This window comes from Papio anubis, chromosome 20, assembly GCF_008728515.1.
Source record: "Papio anubis isolate 15944 chromosome 20, Panubis1.0, whole genome shotgun sequence".
Taxonomy (NCBI): Eukaryota; Metazoa; Chordata; class Mammalia; order Primates; family Cercopithecidae; genus Papio; species Papio anubis.
The window spans coordinates 13,728,383-13,745,281 of NC_044995.1; the positions used below are offsets into that span (position 1 = coordinate 13,728,383).

At 52.1% G+C, this 16,899-nt stretch overlaps 2 protein-coding genes across 2 annotated transcripts; one reads left to right on the forward strand and one right to left on the reverse strand.

Annotated features, from left to right (window-relative positions):
- Positions 1-1,473: 1,473 nt before the first annotated feature.
- ZNF428 (zinc finger protein 428) lies at positions 1,474-14,035 on the forward strand. The gene is made up of 3 exons (XM_003915644.5): positions 1,474-2,581; positions 6,553-6,757; positions 13,375-14,035. The coding sequence occupies exons 2-3, from the start codon at positions 6,682-6,684 to the stop codon at positions 13,872-13,874; spliced, it is 576 nt and encodes a 191-aa protein (XP_003915693.1). The 5' UTR covers positions 1,474-2,581; positions 6,553-6,681; the 3' UTR covers positions 13,875-14,035.
- On the reverse strand, positions 6,489-9,309 carry SRRM5 (serine/arginine repetitive matrix 5). The gene has a single exon (XM_009194649.3). The coding sequence runs from the start codon at positions 8,808-8,810 to the stop codon at positions 6,717-6,719; it is 2,094 nt and encodes a 697-aa protein (XP_009192913.2). The 5' UTR covers positions 8,811-9,309; the 3' UTR covers positions 6,489-6,716.
- Positions 14,036-16,899: the final 2,864 nt, after the last annotated feature.

Below are 16,899 nucleotides of genomic sequence, written 5' to 3' on the forward strand. Positions count from 1 at the left end.
GTGGCTCAAGCCTGTAATCAGCACTTTAGGGGCAGGCAGGATCCGCGAGGTCAGGAGGTCGAGACCATCCTGGCTAACACGGTGAAACCCCATCTCTACTAAAAAATACAAAAAAAAACTAGCGAACCTGATTGGCGAGGCATGCAGGTAACTACTCGGGAGGCTGAGACAGAATAGGAAGTGAACCGAGGCCGAGGCTTGCAGTGAGCTGAGATCCGGCCACTGCCTCAGCCTGGGCATGCGTCTCAAAAAAAAAAAAAAAAAAAAAAAAGACAGCTCTGCACTACTCTGAAATCTGATCCTGCTCTAAGCACTGAGAACCCAAAATGAAAAAGGGCGACTGCATTCTTACCCTCATGAAGCTTTCATGAGGAAAACACTTAGAACAAGGAAGCAAAGAAAGTTCAGATTGTGATAGGAACTATTAATATACATGCAGAGTATGGTAATGTGGTATGCCATTGTCATTATGGAAAACTTCAAACCCACAGGAGTAGATGGGGCAATAAAGTCCCATGTACTTTTTTTGTGTGTGTGAGATGAAGTCTCACTCTGTCGCCCAGGCTGGAGTGCGGTGGCGAGATCTCGGCTCACTGCAAGCTCTGCCTCCTGCGTTCACGCCATTCTCCTGCCTCAGCCTCCCAAATAGCTGGGACGACAGGCGCCTGCCACCACCATACCCGACTAATTTTTTTTTTTGTATGTTTAATAGAGATGGGTTTTCACCTTGTTAGCCAGGATGGTCTCAATCTCCTGACCTCGTGACCCGCCCGCCCCAGCCTCCCAAAGTGCTGGGATTACAGGCGTGAGCCACCACGCCCAGACTTTTTTTTTTTTTTTTTTTGAGATGAGTCTCGCTGGGTGGCCCAGGCTGGAGTGCAGTGGCTCAATCTCGACTCTGCCTCCAGGGTTCAAGTGATCCTCATGCCTCAGCCTCCCAAGTAGCAGGGATTACAGGCAACCCCCCATCACCTCTGGCTAATTTTTGTACTTTTAATAGAGGCAGGTTTCACCATGTTGCCCAGACTGGTCTCAAGCTCCTGACCTCAGGTGATCCACCCGCCTCGGCCTCCCAAAGTGTTGGGATTACGGGCATGAGCCACCGCGCCCAGCCCCATGTACTCTTCATGCCAGTTACAACCACCACGGACTCATGGCCAATCCCAATTTATCTGTAACTCCAGTCATATGTGTAAGCGCTATTATGGAGAGATCAGGAAAAACCTCTCAAATTGACATCTGTACCAAGATATGAATGGTGAGCACAAGAGCAGGTATTCAAAGGTCAGAGGGAAAAGCATTTTCAGGCGGAGGGAACGGCAAGAGCAAAGGCCCGAGATGGCAGAGAGAGTTTGGCTTAAGGTGGAGCTGGACAGGAGTGGAGGGAGGAGGAAGTAGGTGGGGTCAGAAAGATAAGCACGGCCAGACCAGCTGTATAGCCCTGAGGCCATGATAAAGATTTTTGGACTTTTTTTCCTAATGGGATTCCTTTGGGAGTTTAAGCCGGAATGTGACACTTCCAGGAAGACTGGAATGTAGTCATAGATCAACTCTAACATGGTCTATAAGACCATTTCCCCTCTCCAGTTCGGTTCTAGGCATACTATGCTGCTCTTGCTTCCTCAAACCATGCGCTTTTTTTTTTTTTTTTTTTTGGCCTCTGGGCCTTGGCGCTTGTTCACTCTGCCAGATCCATTCCCATTCTAGCTGGCTCCTATTCGTACTTGGCTTAAGGATCACCACCTCCTGGAAGCCTTTCTAGAACCATAGGCCGGGACAGGCGCCTCTTAGGCTCCCATAGTCCCCTGTGTTCCTCACTCCAGGTCTGACCTTCTGGGTAGTAGTTGTCTAATTAGGTGTGTATCTCCTTCGACTGGGGCGCCTTGAGTACAGGAGTATGGTTCACTGCAGAAACCATAGAATCTGCCAGCATAGGGTCTGACACCTAGGAGATCAATAAACATTTATCCTGGCTGGGAGGGGTCCTGACCCTCGTGCCCCTCTCAGGATGCAAACTGATCCCCAACGAAAGCAAGGTTACCCACTTCGCGTTAGTCTGCAGTCCCTGCGCGCATGCGCTTTGCTCAGGTTGCCCCGCCATATGCTAATCACTGCGCTCAGGAGTAAGGCCTCCTCGGGGAATATGCAAATCACTCCTTCCAGTTCTGGAGGCCTTTCATTGTCCCGCGCTAGGATTATGCAAATAAGCAGGCCTCGGGCCCAGGATCCAGTCCAAACTAGCGCCCTCCACCCCCAGCGCATCCCATTTTTATAAGTAGCGTTCCTGCCCCCCACACGCACGCGCGAACCCTTCAGCTTGTTGTTCCTTCGGGCCGCGGACTGTACCAAGTAAACCCAGGCAGCGAGGGGCAAAGCACGGCGCCCCCCGCGCGGGTCTCGTCGACGGCCCGACGCTCATAGCCCCTCTTCACACAGAGCTACAGGACTAGTCCGTCTCACCGCGCAAGCGCCCTAGGCTCTTCACGCCCCCTGCGCGCTCTCCTACCCTGCTTGCGACGCAGGCGCAGAGGCTGGGCGTGCAGCTGCCGCCGCAGAGCCGGAGCGGGGGCCGCCGGCGCCGGTGAGTGTCCCGGGCAGGGGTGCGCGGGGCATGCCGGGAAGCGGGCGCTACGGCCCCGCTGCATGATGGGAACGACGACTCCCGTCGCCGGGGAGCCGGCGGTCTGGGGCCATGGTGACCCGAGGGCTTCCTTTTCTCCCCCTACGCGGCTGTGCCGCCCTGGGGCATCCTGGGAGAACCGAGCGCTCCGCCTTGAAGCGCTGTGGGAGTCGGTCCGCTAGTCGTTGTAGGCCTGGTGCATCCTGGGAAAGAGTGTCCCAGATCCTCGTCGAGACCGGTTCCTTTTATCCCACACCTGCCACTGACTGTCTTGGAGACTTGGAGCGCTTCCACACAGGGAGTCCGGGAAGGTGGTCGCTATAGGCCCAAGGCATCCTGGGAAAAACTGCCACAAGGAATTGTGGGAACTGGCCCTTATTGTCCCGTAGTGGAAGGTTTTACCCTCGTCTCATTGCTCGAGCATTGGAACGAGTGCCTATTGTGTTCACGCGGGGCATCTTGGGAATTGGCTGCTACAGACCCAGGGCATTGTGGGGTCTCCAGCACTGTGTTTGCCTTTCAGTTTGGCTGCCATAGGCGTGGTAGGAGTAGGCTTGTGAACCAAGGGATGGCCCTACCTGACGTCTGGAATACTCAGGAAGGGGCCTTGTGTTATGTGGGCTTGGAAAAGTGTAGGCTGATAGGCATTGTCTTTTGGTAACTTCATGGGACGGTCTTGATTGCCCCAGGTGTATGGTTGCCATATAAAATATACAATGTCTAGTTAAATTTGAATTTCAGATAAACAACTATATCCAAAAGATACAACCTTTTAGAAAAGTATGTTTCAAATATCACATGGAACATAGCTATATTAAATAACTGTTTAGGCCAGTTGCAGTGGCTTATGCCTGTGATACTAACGCTTTGGGAGGCTGAGGCAGGAGGATCACTTGAGACCAGGAGTTCAAGACCAGCCTGGGCAACATAGCGAGACCCCCTTCTCTACAAAAAAAAGTAAAAATTAAGCCTGGCGTGGTGGCGCACACGTGTAGTCCCAGCTCCTCTGCTAGGGGTGAGTAGGGTACTATGAGCATAGGAGTTTGAGGTTACAGTGAGCTAACCTTCCAACCTGGTTATGGGAATTACATGAGTTAAGACCTGGAAGCCCCTTTCCTACAGACCACCCTACTGCAGTCCAGCCTGGGCAACTGAGCGAGACCCTGTCTCTTAAAAAATATAAATAAGTAGGCTGGGCACGGTGGCTCACGCCTGTAATCCCAGTACTTTGGGAGGCCGAGGTGGGCGGATCATGAGGTCAGGAGATCGAGACCATCACCCCGTCTATACTAAAAATACAAAAAATAGCCGCCGCAGCTACTTGGAAGGCTGAGGCAGCAGAATGGCCTGAAGCCAGGAGGCGGAGCTTGCGCCACCGCACTCCAGCCCGGGCGACAGAGTGAGAGTCCACCTCAAAAAAAAAAAAAAAAAAAAAAAGCAGGGCGTGGTGATGGCTGCCTGTAATCCTAGCTACTAGGGAGGCTGAGGCAGGGGGGAGGTTGCAGTGAGATCGCGCTACTGTACTCCAGCCTGGGCAAAAAAAGTGAGACTCCATCTCCAAAAAAAAAAAAGAAGGAGGAGGAGGACTTTCTTGACAGCAACAGTGGGTGTACTAAGACGCACAGACGGGAAAAGGCCTTGTGTGCACAGGGAGAGGTGAGAGGTTGGGAATGTCTGGAGTTTACAGAGGGGTGGGGGTGGGAGTAGTAATGACCACTCTTGATGGAATACCGGCCACACACCAGCAATTTCTATCAGTGAGCCTACTGAATCTTCAGAAAAACCTTTTGAGCTGAAATCATTTTATGAAAGGTGTGGCTTCCAATCCTAGTTCATCCACTTACCAGATGGTGACCTTGGGCTATTCACTTACCACCTCTGTGTCTGTTTTCTCATCTGTACAAAGGAGGTAATTCCAACCTAGTTATGGGGAGTACGTGAGTTAAGGCCTGGAAGCCCCTTTCTTACAGAGAAGGAAACAGGCTGGAGAAGTTAAGTTCTTCGCTTGGTGCTACACAGCTAGAGCGTGGCAAACCTAGACACTATCTTGCCAATGGATACAGAATTAAGGCTGATAGTCACAAACTAGTACAGCCATACCAATTGTTTAAATATTAAAATACTTTCAGATGGGTTGGTGTGTCACTGCTACACAAGTACTCCCTGTCCCTAACTGCCACTTTGGACCCTCCATGTGGTATTATATATATAAATATGTTGGTTTTTATCCACAGTTCCTGGCTGCTAACTCCTATAGCCTTTGTTTGTGGTCTCTTGTTATAATGTTGTGTACCTTAGGCCTGGGGCAGGTCTCAACTCTGACCTCCTCCTTCCCTCCATTTCCTGCCCCAGGGCAAGACTCTAATCTTCCCCACCTTCCTGATTGTTGGTCTTAAGACATTTTCAGAGAATTCCATGCCTAATGCTGCTGTCTTAAAGCCTCTGTAAAAACCCAAGAGGACTGGGTTTGGAGAGCTTCCGCATAGCTGACCACATGAGGGTTCCTGTAGGGTGGCACCCCAGGGAGGGCGTGAAGCTCCCTGCCCCTTCCCTTATACCTTGCCCTACACATCTCTTCATCTTTCTTCTTTGCAATAATAAACCAGAAAATCTAAATAAGCATTTCCTTGAGTTCTGTGAGCAGCTCCAGCAATTTTTTTTTTTTTTGTAAGAGGGGTTATCCAGGCTTAAGTGCAGTGGCAAGGTCACGGCTCACTGCACCCTTGACCTTCCAGGCTCAAGTGATCCTCCTGCCTCAGCCTCTCAGGTAACTGGGACTGTAAGCATATGCCACCACTCCGGCTAACTTTTGTAATTTTTTTTTTTTTTTTGGTAGAGACAAGGTTTGCCATGTTGCCCAGGCTGGTCTCAAACTCTTGAGCTCAGGTGATCTGCCTGCCTCGGCCTCCCAAAGTGCCGGGATTACAGGTGTGGGCCACCTCGCCCAGCCTTATTTTCTTTAAAAAGTCGGGTGTGGTGGCTCACGCCTGTAATCCCGGCACTTTGGAGGGCTGAAGCGGGCGGATTGCTTGAGCTCTGGGGCACCATGGTGAAACCCTGTCTCTACCAAAAATACAAAAATTAGCTGGGCGTGTGGATAGCGTTGGAATGGAATTGGAGGGGACACCTAGCCTGTGTCTGCTGTGCAGTGTGTGGGGAAAAAGCCCCACACATTTGGTCACAGAATTCTGTGTTGATGATTGTTATGGTGGTAGTGTGAGAGTAGAGGAAAAACATAGTTTGAGGGTTTTTTCCCCATAACACTCCTCCAACCCCAGACCTCTCCATGGTCCAGCAACTAAAGGGTTAATGCCTGGCATCCGTCCCTGCTCCACTCTCAGTTCTGATTGGTGCCCACACCAGTCTCCACTATTGAATATTTGGAGTGTCACCTCTCCCTGTCCCACTGAATAAGAACCAGAAGGCAGCCTTGTTGCCCACATGGGGAAATTAAGACCTAGAGAGGGGGCCAGGTGCTGTGGCTCCCGCCTGTAATCCCAGCACATTGCGAGGTTGAGGTGTGTGGATCACCTGAGGTCAGGAGTTCAAGCCCAGCCTGGCCAACATGGTGAAACCCCATCTCTACTAGAAATACAAAATTAGCTGGGCGTGAGGACACCCGCCTGTAGTTGCAGCTACTTGGGAAGCTGAGGTAGGAGAATTGCTTGAGCCTGGGAGGTGGAGGTTGTAGTGAGCTGAGATCGCGCCACTGCACTCCAGCCTGGGCAACAGAGCGAGACTCTGCCTAACTGAAAAAAAAGACCTAGAGAGGGGCAGGGCTTGTAGTCAATTCCCTGTAGACAGTCAGGGACACAGCTGGGGTCCTCTGTGCCCCACCCCAGCAATGAGCACACAGTTGGGCTTAGGGTGGGGATGGGTGCTATGTAAAAATTTATTGAATCATCACAGGCCTTTCCTTTCCCCCTATCCAGCATCCCTCTCTACCTGCCAACATCCTGTATTAGAGAACTTGTGGCCGAGGTGTGGCTGTGGAGAGCTGGCCGGGGAGGGACGCTGCTCAGCTGCTGCTCTGCTCCTGTCTCCTGTCCCCTCTCCCGGCCATGACAGAGACCCGTGAGCCAGCTGAGACTGGGGGCTATGCCAGCTTGGAAGAAGACGACGAAGACCTTTCCCCAGGTAAGGTGGCCTTAGAGGTGGTGGCGTTGGCTTGACTGTCATCCTGGCTTAGGGTTTGGCCTCCACTGGGAAATGTTGATGGGCAGTGGCTGCTTGTCTTGCTAGGGGTTCTATTCTGACTGAGACTCCTTGTCCTGGTAGGGGATCTCTTCCAGTCGGGACTTCTGGGGACTGTAGATTGACTGGGGTCTCTCTCCTTGCTGGGGCTTCTCCATTGACTGTGATCTCTCTCTTTGCTGGGGCTTCTGGATTGTCTGTGTTCTTTCTCCTCGCTGGGGCTTCTAGATTGTCTGCACTGTCTCTCCTTGCTAGGGCTTCTCCATCGTCTGTGATCTCTCTCTTTGCTGGGGCTTCTGGATTGTCTGTGTTCTTTCTCCTCGCTGGGGCTTCTGGATTGTCTGCGCTCTCTCTCTTTGCTGGGGCTTCTCCATCGTCTGCGATCTCTCTCTTTGCTGGGGCTTCTGGATTGTCTGTGCTCTTTCTCCTTGCTGGGGCCTCTAGATTGGCTGTGATCTCTCTCCTTGTTGAGGCTTCCAAGTCGGCTGTGATATTTCTCCTTGCTGGGGCTTCTAGATCGTCTGTGATCCCTCTCTTTGCTGGGGCTTCTAGATTGTCTGCGCTCTCTCTCCTTGCTGGGGCTTCTAGATCGGCTGCGATCTCTCTCTTTGCTGGGGCTTCCAAGTTGGCTGTGATCTCTCTCCTTGCTGGGGCTTCTGGATCGGCTATGATCTCTCGCCTTGTTGGGACTTCTAGATCGGCTGCGATCTCTCTCCTTCTTGGGACTTCTAGATGGGCTGCGATCTCTTTGCTTGTTGGGGCTTCCAGATTGACTGTGACCGTTCTCCTTCCTGGGGCTGCTAGATCCTCTGCGATCTCTGTCTTTGCTGAAGCTTCTAGAATGGCTATGACTTCTTTCCTCGGTGGGGTTTCTAGACCAGTTGTGACTTCTTCCTCTTCTGGGGGTTCTAGGTTGGTTTTGACTTTTCCCCTTGCTGTGGGTTCTAGACTGGCTATGTCTTCCCGTCTGGCTCAGAATTCCCTTCCGGGTACGACTTCTTGCCCTGCTGTGGTTTCTCTTCCAACTGTGACTTCTCGTCCTGCTGTGCGTCCTCTTCTGACTGCCACTTCTTGACCTTCTGGGGCTTCTAGATTGACTGTGACTTTGCGGCCTGCTGTGGGTACTGGCCTGGTTATAACTCTTGACCCCGCTGGACGTTTCAGTGGGGCTGTAACTCTTTTCCCTACTGGGGATGATTATCTGACCGTAGCTCTTCACCATCCTTGATGACGATGGAGATGGGCTGTCACTCTTCTCCTTGGAGGGAATTCCAGTCAGGGTTTGACACTTGGCTGTACTGGGAGTTACAGCCAGCTCGGAACTCCTCCCCATACCTGAGCCTCCTGGTGGGCGGTAACTCTTCTTGCTCATATTTCTAGGCTGGCTGTCACTTCTTTCCCTGTTGCTGGTTCTAGGCCGGCCGTAACTCTTTCCCCGGCTCCGTTTTTGCTGTGAAGTGGGAGTTCTCACCCTGCTGGCCATGCCTGGTCTGGCACCATGAGTTCTTATCCTGCCAGGAGTGCTGGCCCTGCTGGGTGACCTCTTGGAGCTTCGGCTTCCCCTTCTGCCAGGTGTCCTACCCCGGCTGTGTGTGCCCCTCCGCTGGTGGCATCTCACGCCGCTGGCCTTGCTGGCTTTGCTGGCTTTGCTGGTCCTGGTGTCGGTGCTCACCCTGCTGGGTGTTCTTGCCTTGCTGCGGACTCGGGACCTGCTGCTGGGCAGGTTAGAAGGGGCTCTTTTTGTACTGGTCGATTTGGTGGACTTGGAACTGCTTGGGCTCACGACCAAGTTGGGGGATGTCGCTGGCTTGGTGGGCACTAAAGATCTGTTGGGCGTTGCTGATTTGGTGGACTTCAAGGAGGCAGGAGGCTTGGGATCCGCAGTGGGCATGGAGGATCCACTGGGTGCCGGGGACATACTGGGCTTTGAAGATCTCTTAGGTGAAGACATGGTGGGCGCAAAAGGGCTTGTGGTCCTGGAAGTCACAGTAGACATGAAACACCTGGTAGCCGTGGACGATGACCTGATTGCCTGTCACAGGCCAACTGTGTGAAGTCACAGTGGGCACTGAAGACTCTGCAGGGTGAGTGGTATGAAGTCAGAGGTGGGAGGAGAGGGCAGGTATCCCACCCAGCCTGAGGCTGGAGATATTTCCTCTGGTTTGCAGCCATTTAGCAGATGTCTTCTGAGGCTGACTCATGCCCAGCATTGCTGGGGACAGAGAGATGGGGCAGACCCAGGTCCTGCCTTTGAGGAGCCCATAGTCAGTGGGTGGGGAGGGGGGGTCACTGCCCAGAGTGGTCAGGGTGTGATGGAGAGCGGAGCAGGGGCCGGGGAGCCCATATGAGAGAGACACTGACTGCCTGGGGAGTCAGCAAGGACTTCACAGAGGAGGTGACATGAGCTTGGCTTTAAAAAGGAGCAGGAGTTTTGCCAGTAGAGAAGGAAAGGGTCAGGCAGGCTGGACGCGGTGGCTCACACCTGTAATCCCAGCACTTTGGGAGGCCGAGGCAGGCAGATCACCTGAGGTCAGGAGTTCAAGACCAGCCTAACCAACATGGTGAAACCCCATCTCTACCAAAAATATAAAAATTGCCAGGTGCGGTGGCTCAAGCCTGTAATCCCAGCACTTTGGGAGGCCGAGGCGGGCGGATCACGAGGTCAGGAGATCGAGACCATCCTGGCTAACACGATGAAACCCCGTCTCTACTAAAAAATACAAAAAACTAGCCGGGCGACGTGGCGGGAGCCTGTAGTCCCAGCTACTTGGGAGGCTGAGGCAGGAGAATGGCGTAAACCCGGGAGGCGGAGCTTGCAGTGAGCTGAGATCCGGCCACTGCACTCCAGCCTGGGCTGCAGAGCAAGACTCCATCTCAAAAAAAAAAAAATATATATATATATAAATTAGCCAGGTTTGGTGACACACGCTTGTAATCCCAGCTACTTCAGGGGCTAAGGTGGGAGGATCGCTTGAACCTTGGAGGCGGAGGTTGCAGCGAGCCAAGATCACACCACTGCATGCCAGCCTGGGTGACAGCAAGACTCTCTCAAAAAAAAAAAAAAAAAAAAAAAAAGAATGGGTCACCCAGGTGGGCAGGGAGCAGAGGCTAAGGCTTTGGGGAGGGAGATCAGGGTCTTGGGGCCACTATCATCCATTGACCCACATGTCCTCTGCTGGGGACCCCAAGATCATACCTGCCCTTGAGGATTTCCGAGTCAGATAAAGCAGATACCCTGAGGGGCAGCTGACTGCAGTCAGCTTCTAGGACAGTAACAGGAGGAGGTGCTGGGGCATCGGAGAGAGACCTGGCCGGGAGCCTGGGGCATCAGGATGGTGGCTTCACAGAGGACGGAGTTTGTGCTGGGTCTTGAAGGATGAGTTAGGGGGTCACCAGGTGGACAGAGTGGGGAATAGCCCATGCCAAGGCCTCAGGAAACGATTTTTTTTTTTTTTTTTTTTTGAAACAGAGTCTCGCTCCGTCGCCCAGGCTGGAGTGCAGTGGCACGATCTCGGCTCACTGCAAGCTCCGCCTCCCAGGTTGACACCATTCTCCTGCCTCAGCCTCCCCAGTAGCTGGGATTACAGGCGCCTGACGCCATGCCCAGCTAATTTTTTTCTATTTTTAGTAGAGACGGGGTCTTACGGTGTTAACCAGGATAGTCTCGTTCTCCTGACCTCGTGATCCACCCGCCTCGGCCTCCCAAAGTGCTGGGATTCCAGGCGTGAGCCACCGCGCCCGGCCAGGAAACGATTGTTAAATGGCGGGAACCAGTAGGAGAGAGCTGCAGGGGCGGATGTTCAGAAGAAAACGGTTATAACCCGTTCTGGGCTGGTGATGCTGGGAACCCACCAGGAGGGTGGTAGAAAAAATGACTGGCTGCCTGGGATGAGGAGGTCTGGGACGGCCTCACCAAAGAGGAAGGCCTCCCACTGGGTCCTAAAGGATGGTGGGAAAAACTAGGGCAGGACATTCCCACCAGAGGGAGGAACAGTGTGTGTGAAGCCTCAGAACAGGCTTTTCAAATTCCATGCAGAGATATCCATGCCATAAATATGTCATAAGTACTTTCTTTGTACAAAGGAAGTGTTCTAGATGCTAAGGCCACAGCAGTGAACCAGACAAAATCCCTGCTGTCGGGGACAGGCAATAAACAAGCACACAAGCAAATGCTGTATGCAGTGAGTCAGAAGATGGAGAAAAAAGAGCCCGGCACGGTGGCTCATACCTGTAATCCCAGCACTTTGGGAGGCTGAGATGGGTGGATTACCTGAGGTCAGGAGTTTGAGACCAGCCTGGCCAAGAAGGTGAAACCCCGTCTCTACTAAAAATACAAAAATTACCTGGGCGTGATGGTGCGCGCCTGTAATCCCAGTTACTTGAGAGGCTGAGGCAGAAGAATTGCCTGAACCCAGGAGGTGGAGTTTCCAATGAGCTGAGATCACACCACTGCACTCCAGCCTGGATGACAGAGCGAGACTCCATCTCAAAAGAAGATGGAGAAAAATCAAGCAGAGTAAGGGGCATAGGGAGTGCTAGGGAGTGGCCAGGGTGTCACTGAGAAGGTGACACTTGAGAAGAGACATGGAATGGAGAGTGATATCGGCAGAAAGGATGGCAAAGACCCTGAGGCAGGTACGGGCCTGGGGTGTCAGGGAAGGTGAGGAGCCTAGTATGAAGAGCCTTGTGGCCACTGTGATGACAGGAGCAAGGGTGGAGCACTGGGTGCAGTAGCAGGATCCTCTGGGTTCTGGGAGAAACTGAGGAATGGGGCCGGGATGGATACAAGGTAAGGCTTTTGGCAGGCTCCTGCCACTGAGGCCAAAAAAGCTGGTACTTCCCACACTGTGGTCACGGGGACCCCACCCCAGCCATTACTCTGTGCGCCCCCATAATGGCAGCTGATGTCGCCCTTTTCCATATATCAACTTTAAAATTTTTCCCCTTTTCTTTTTCTTTGAAAACGGAGTCTCGCTCTCTCACCCAGGTTGGAGTGCAGTGGCTTGATACTGGCTCATCGTAACCTTTGCCTCCTGGGTTCAAGCAGTTCTCCTGCCTCAGCTTCCCGAGTAGCTGGGACTGTAGGCACCCACCACCCTATACCTGGCTAATTTTTGTATTTTTAGTCTCTACTAAAAATACAAAAAGTACAAGAAATAAATTGGGTTTCATGATGTTGCCCAGGGTGGGTCATGAACTCCTGAGTTCAGGCAGTCCGCCCACCTCAGCCTCCCAAAGTGCTAGGATTACAGGCCCTTTTCTTTAAACCTAAACTTGTCCTAGGCATGTCCTTGATAACTGTGAAATCACAGTAATATCTCACCTATAAATAAATATTTTAATTCACCTATATATCTCTCTCTCCATGGCCACAGATATAAAAGTACATCTGTGTGTATGTATGTGTTTTAATTTGCACAAATACCTTTTCAAATGGTTGTCTCCCTAAAATGATCCAGTGTCGGCCATGGCCCAGGTTCAGCCTTTCCTGCCAGAGCTGTGTAACCACAGGGGAGTAAGTCGTCTAGCCTCCGTGTGCCTCAGTTTCCACATCCATCAACTGGGGATAGTAACAGTATCACCCTCAAAGGGTTGTTGGGGATTTAGTGAGTTAATGTATAGGAACAGGGCTTCTAGAATAGCAAGGATGCTATTGTTACTGTTGGTTTTTTACTACTCCTGCTTTGTCCTTCCTAAACGCCTCCCAACCCACCTCCCCATGGAGTTTTTTTTTTTTCCCCAAGACGGATGCTTGCTCTGTCATCCAGGCTGGAGTGCAGTGGTGCAATCTCAGCTCACTGCAACCTCCGCCTCCTGGGTTGAAGCAATTCTCTTGCCTCAGCCTCCCGAGTAGCTGGGATTACAGGCACCTGACACCACACCCAGCTAATTTTTGTGTATTTAGTAGAGACAAGGTTTCACCATGTTGGCCAGGCTGGTCTTGAACTCCTGACCTCATGATCTGCCCTCCTTGGCCTCCCAAAGTGCTGGGATTACAGGCATAATCCACTATGCCCAGCCAAAAAAATTATTTTTAAGAGGTGAGGTCTCACTCTGTCACCCAGGCTGGAAGGGAGTGGCGCAGTCATGGCTCAAATGCAGCCTCAAACTCCTCAGCTCAAGTGATCCTCCCGCCTCAGCCTCCTGAGAAACTGGTACTACAGGCAATGTGTCACCAGGCCTGACTAATTTTTAAATTTTTTATAGAGACGGAGTCTTGCTATATTGCCCAGGCTGGTCTCAAACTTCTGGGCTCAAGTGATCTTCCCATCTTGGCCACCCAAAAGTGCTGGGATCACAGGCATGAGCCACCATGCCCAGTCCTGTCCCATGCAGTTCTTAGAAGACATTCATTTGCTTGACACAAAGATACAGGGAATCTACCGGCTGCCAGCCTTGTTCTATGCCATGGGGACTCATCTGTGGGGAAGAGAAGGGTAGTGCCCAGGCTACCCTGGTCATACTATGGCAAGTCTGAATGTGAGGTTCAGGGAGGGGACAGCTGGGCCTAGCCTTCTTTCCTCTGATGCCACTGTCTCCCCCTGTCTTTCCCCCTCCAGGCCCTGAGCATTCCTCTGATTCAGAATACACTCTCTCAGAGCCGGACTCCGAAGAGGAAGAAGATGAGGAGGAGGAGGAAGAGGAGACCACTGACGATCCCGAATATGATCCTGGCTACAAGGTGAAGCAGCGCCTTGGGGGGGGCCGTGGTGGCCCATCCCGCCGGGCCCCCCGTGCAGCCCAGCCCCCGGGCCCCCCGGCTCAGCCTTGCCAGCTCTGTGGCCGCTCACCCCTTGGGGAGGCCCCACCGGGAACCCCACCCTGCCGGCTCTGCTGCCCTGCTACAGCCCCCCAGGAAGCACCAGCCCCTGAAGGCAGGGCACTCGGGGAGGAAGAGGAGGAACCACCTCGGGCTGGGGAGGGCCGACCAGCTGGGCGGGAGGAGGAGGAGGAAGAGGAGGAGGAGGGAACCTACCACTGTACGGAATGCGAGGATTCCTTCGACAACCTGGGGGAGCTGCACGGGCACTTCATGCTGCACGCCCGGGGTGAGGTGTAGGCAGAGCCCCCACACAGGGAGCTTGGCAGAAGGGGCGGGGTGGGAGGAGGGGGCCTGAGGAAATTCGGGTTGTGACAGTGGTCATGGGGGATGGGGTATTGCCGGTCTGTGTTGTCTTAGAAGTAGATGTGTGATGGCCAGAATAAAAGCCAAAATCTGTATCTGTGTGTGTTGGTTCAGACAGAGAGAGAGTGTGTGTGTGTGTGTGTGTGTGTGTGTGTGTATGTGTATTTCCCCTGTGCTCCTTCTTGGGGAACCTCGGGGTCTTTTGGGAAAGATAACTAACATTTACTATGTGCTTGTATTTGATGATATTTCCATAGGCTCTAACAATAGAATTTCATTTCTCACTCACAAAATAGTGCTGGGTGAGTCATTTGGGGACCCAGGCCATCCCTTAAGCCTGTTGTCTCCCCCATGGTCCAGACTGGGTGGCTATGGCCTGGGTCCTGCTGACAGAAGAGGACAGGGAACCTGGTGAGGTGCACGTGTTGTCTTACAAGCCCTGGCCTGCCAGGGGCACACACTGGTTCCATTGACACGCCTCTGCTGAGAAATTAGATACGTGGCCACAGCTAACTGCAAAAACAACCTGGGAGAAGCAGTCTAGCCAAGCGCCCAGAAAGCAGAAAACGGTTCGTGGAGGACAGCTAGGGCTTTCTGCCACATCGCCTAGGAACTTCCACAAAGAGGACTTTAATTATAATCACAGCTACGCTTCCTCAGCGCTTCCTGGGTGTCTGGTGCCAGTCCAAGGGCTTTATATATATTGACTCATAGAAATGGTGCATCTAGGAACTTACAAAAATAGAACCTTAATGATAATTACAGCTGCCATTTTCCGAGCACTTACAGAGTGCTGCACTTAATTTGCATGAGATTATCAGCTTCTTAGAATAACCCTGGGAGATAGGGATTGTGATCCATTAATTCATTTAACAAATATTTTTGAGTACCTGCTGTGTGCTAAGCATTGGGAACACACCAGTGAATAAAATAAAATCGTTGTCCTCATGGAGCTTACATGGGAGTGGGTAGAGGCTGCTGGTGAAGACAGACATAAACAAGTAAGATACAGCATATGCTGGGTGCTGACAAATGCCGTGAGAACAATAAAGCACTGAAAGGAGGCCCGGCATGGTGGCTCACTCCTGAAATCCCAGCACTGAGGTGGGCGGATCGCTTGAGCGCAGGAGTTCGAGACCAGTCTGGGCAGCATGCCAAAACCCCATCTCTACAAAATACAGAAAATTATCTGGGCTAACAATGGTGCACGGCTATAGTCCCAGCTACTAGGGAGGCTTAGATGGGAGGATTGCTGGAGCCTGAGAAGTCAAGGCTGCAGTGAGTGGTGATCATGTCACTGCACTCCAGCCTGGGCAACAGTGAGAACCTGTCTCCAAAAAACAAAAAAAAACTGAAGGGAGGCCCGTGGCTTACGTCTATAATTCCAGCACTTTGGGAGGCTGAGGTGGGAAGATTCTTGAGGCCAGGAGTTGAAGACCAGCCTGGGCAACACAGTGGGACCCCATCTACAAAAAATTAAATTAGCAGGGCATGGTGGTGCATGCCTATGGTCCCAGCTAGCTATTCAGGAAGCTGAGGTGGGAAGATCACTTGAGCCTTGGAGGTTGAGGCTGCAGTGACCTGTGATTATGCCACTGCTCACTGCACTCTAGCCTGGATGATGGCAAGAATTTGTCCCAACAAAAAATTTTTAAAAAGGACTGAAGGGAGAACTGTTCTGGAAGGAGGCTGCAGTTTTAAAGAGTGTAGTCCTCCCTGAGAAGGCGACAGATCTGAAGCCGGGGGGAGCCATGTACATCAATGTGGAAGAACACTCCAGGCCAGAGGAGCCTGCCTGGTGTGCCAAGGAGGCCAGAGCTGTAGGGATGAATCCAAGGGTGGCAGAGGATCAGCTCTTTACAGCCTTGCCAAAACTTGGGCTTGGGCTCTGAGATGGGAAGTATAATTCATAATTCACAGAAGCTTGGCACCGAAGCTACTTTGAAAATAGAAGCCTAATTATAATAATAGCTATCATTAACGGAGAATTTACTGGGCAACCAGCCCTGTTCTAAGGCGCTTTACATGTGTTAACTCATAGAAGGTTAGAAACTAAGAACCTTCAAGAATAGAACCTGAATTACTGTAATGGCCATCATTAAGTCAGCTCTCACAGTGGACCAGGCCCTGGACTCAGTGCTTTATGTGGACAATCACATCAGATGCTTACAAGGTAGGGACTGTTATTTATTTACTCATTCACCCAACAATGATTTATTGAGCACCTATGAGATGGCAGGCACTGCTCTGGGAGTTGGAAATATAACAGTGAACACGATGAACAAAAACCCCCTCCCGGCTGGGCGTGGTGGCTCACTCCTGTAATGCCAGCACTTTGGGAGGCCGAGGCGGGCAGATTACGAGGTCAGGAGATCGAGACCACCCTGGCTAACACAGTAAAACCCCGTCTCTACTAAAGAATACACAAAATTAGCACGGCGTAGTGGCTAGCGCCTATAGTCCCAGCTACTCAGGAGGCTGAGGCAGGAGAATGGCGTGAACCCAGGAGGCAGAGGTTGCAGTGAGCCGAGATTGCGCCACTGTACTCCAGCCTGGGCGACAGAGCGAGACTCCGTCTCAAAAAAAAAAAAACCACCCTCCCTTTGTGGAGGTTATAATGGGGAAGACAGTAATCAAGTGTTTAAGTAAAATATACAAATTGTATGGAATGTTAGATAGTCATAAGTGCTATGGAGAAAAGAACAGGGTGGGAAGCTTGTGTGTGTGAAGGTTACAGTTTTAAGTAGGATGGTCAGGGAAGGCTTCACTCAGGTGGCATCAGAGCAGAGACCTAGAGAAGGGGCAGGAGTGAGCCTTGTGGCTGTCTGGGGACAGTAAGTGCAATGGCCTGAGGTGGGAGCCCACTTGGGGTGCTTGGGAAGAAGACACAGGGCCACGAGGCTGGAACTGAGGAAGACAGGAGGTGAGGTCAGAAGGTAGCAGAGAATCAGGCCGCAGG

What these genes read in the sequence shown, in the direction of transcription:
- SRRM5 (XM_009194649.3), bottom strand. Translation starts at nt 8,810, where the DNA reads ATGTCTACTGTGACTTCCAGGACCACAAGCCCTTTTGCGCCCACCATG.
- ZNF428 (XM_003915644.5), top strand. Translation starts at nt 6,682, where the DNA reads ATGACAGAGACCCGTGAGCCAGCTGAGACTGGGGGCTATGCCAGCTTG. An exon ending in CGACGAAGACCTTTCCCCAG is followed by an intron (nt 6,758 to 13,374) that starts GTAAGGTGGCCT and finishes TTCCCCCTCCAG; the next exon opens with GCCCTGAGCATTCCTCTGAT.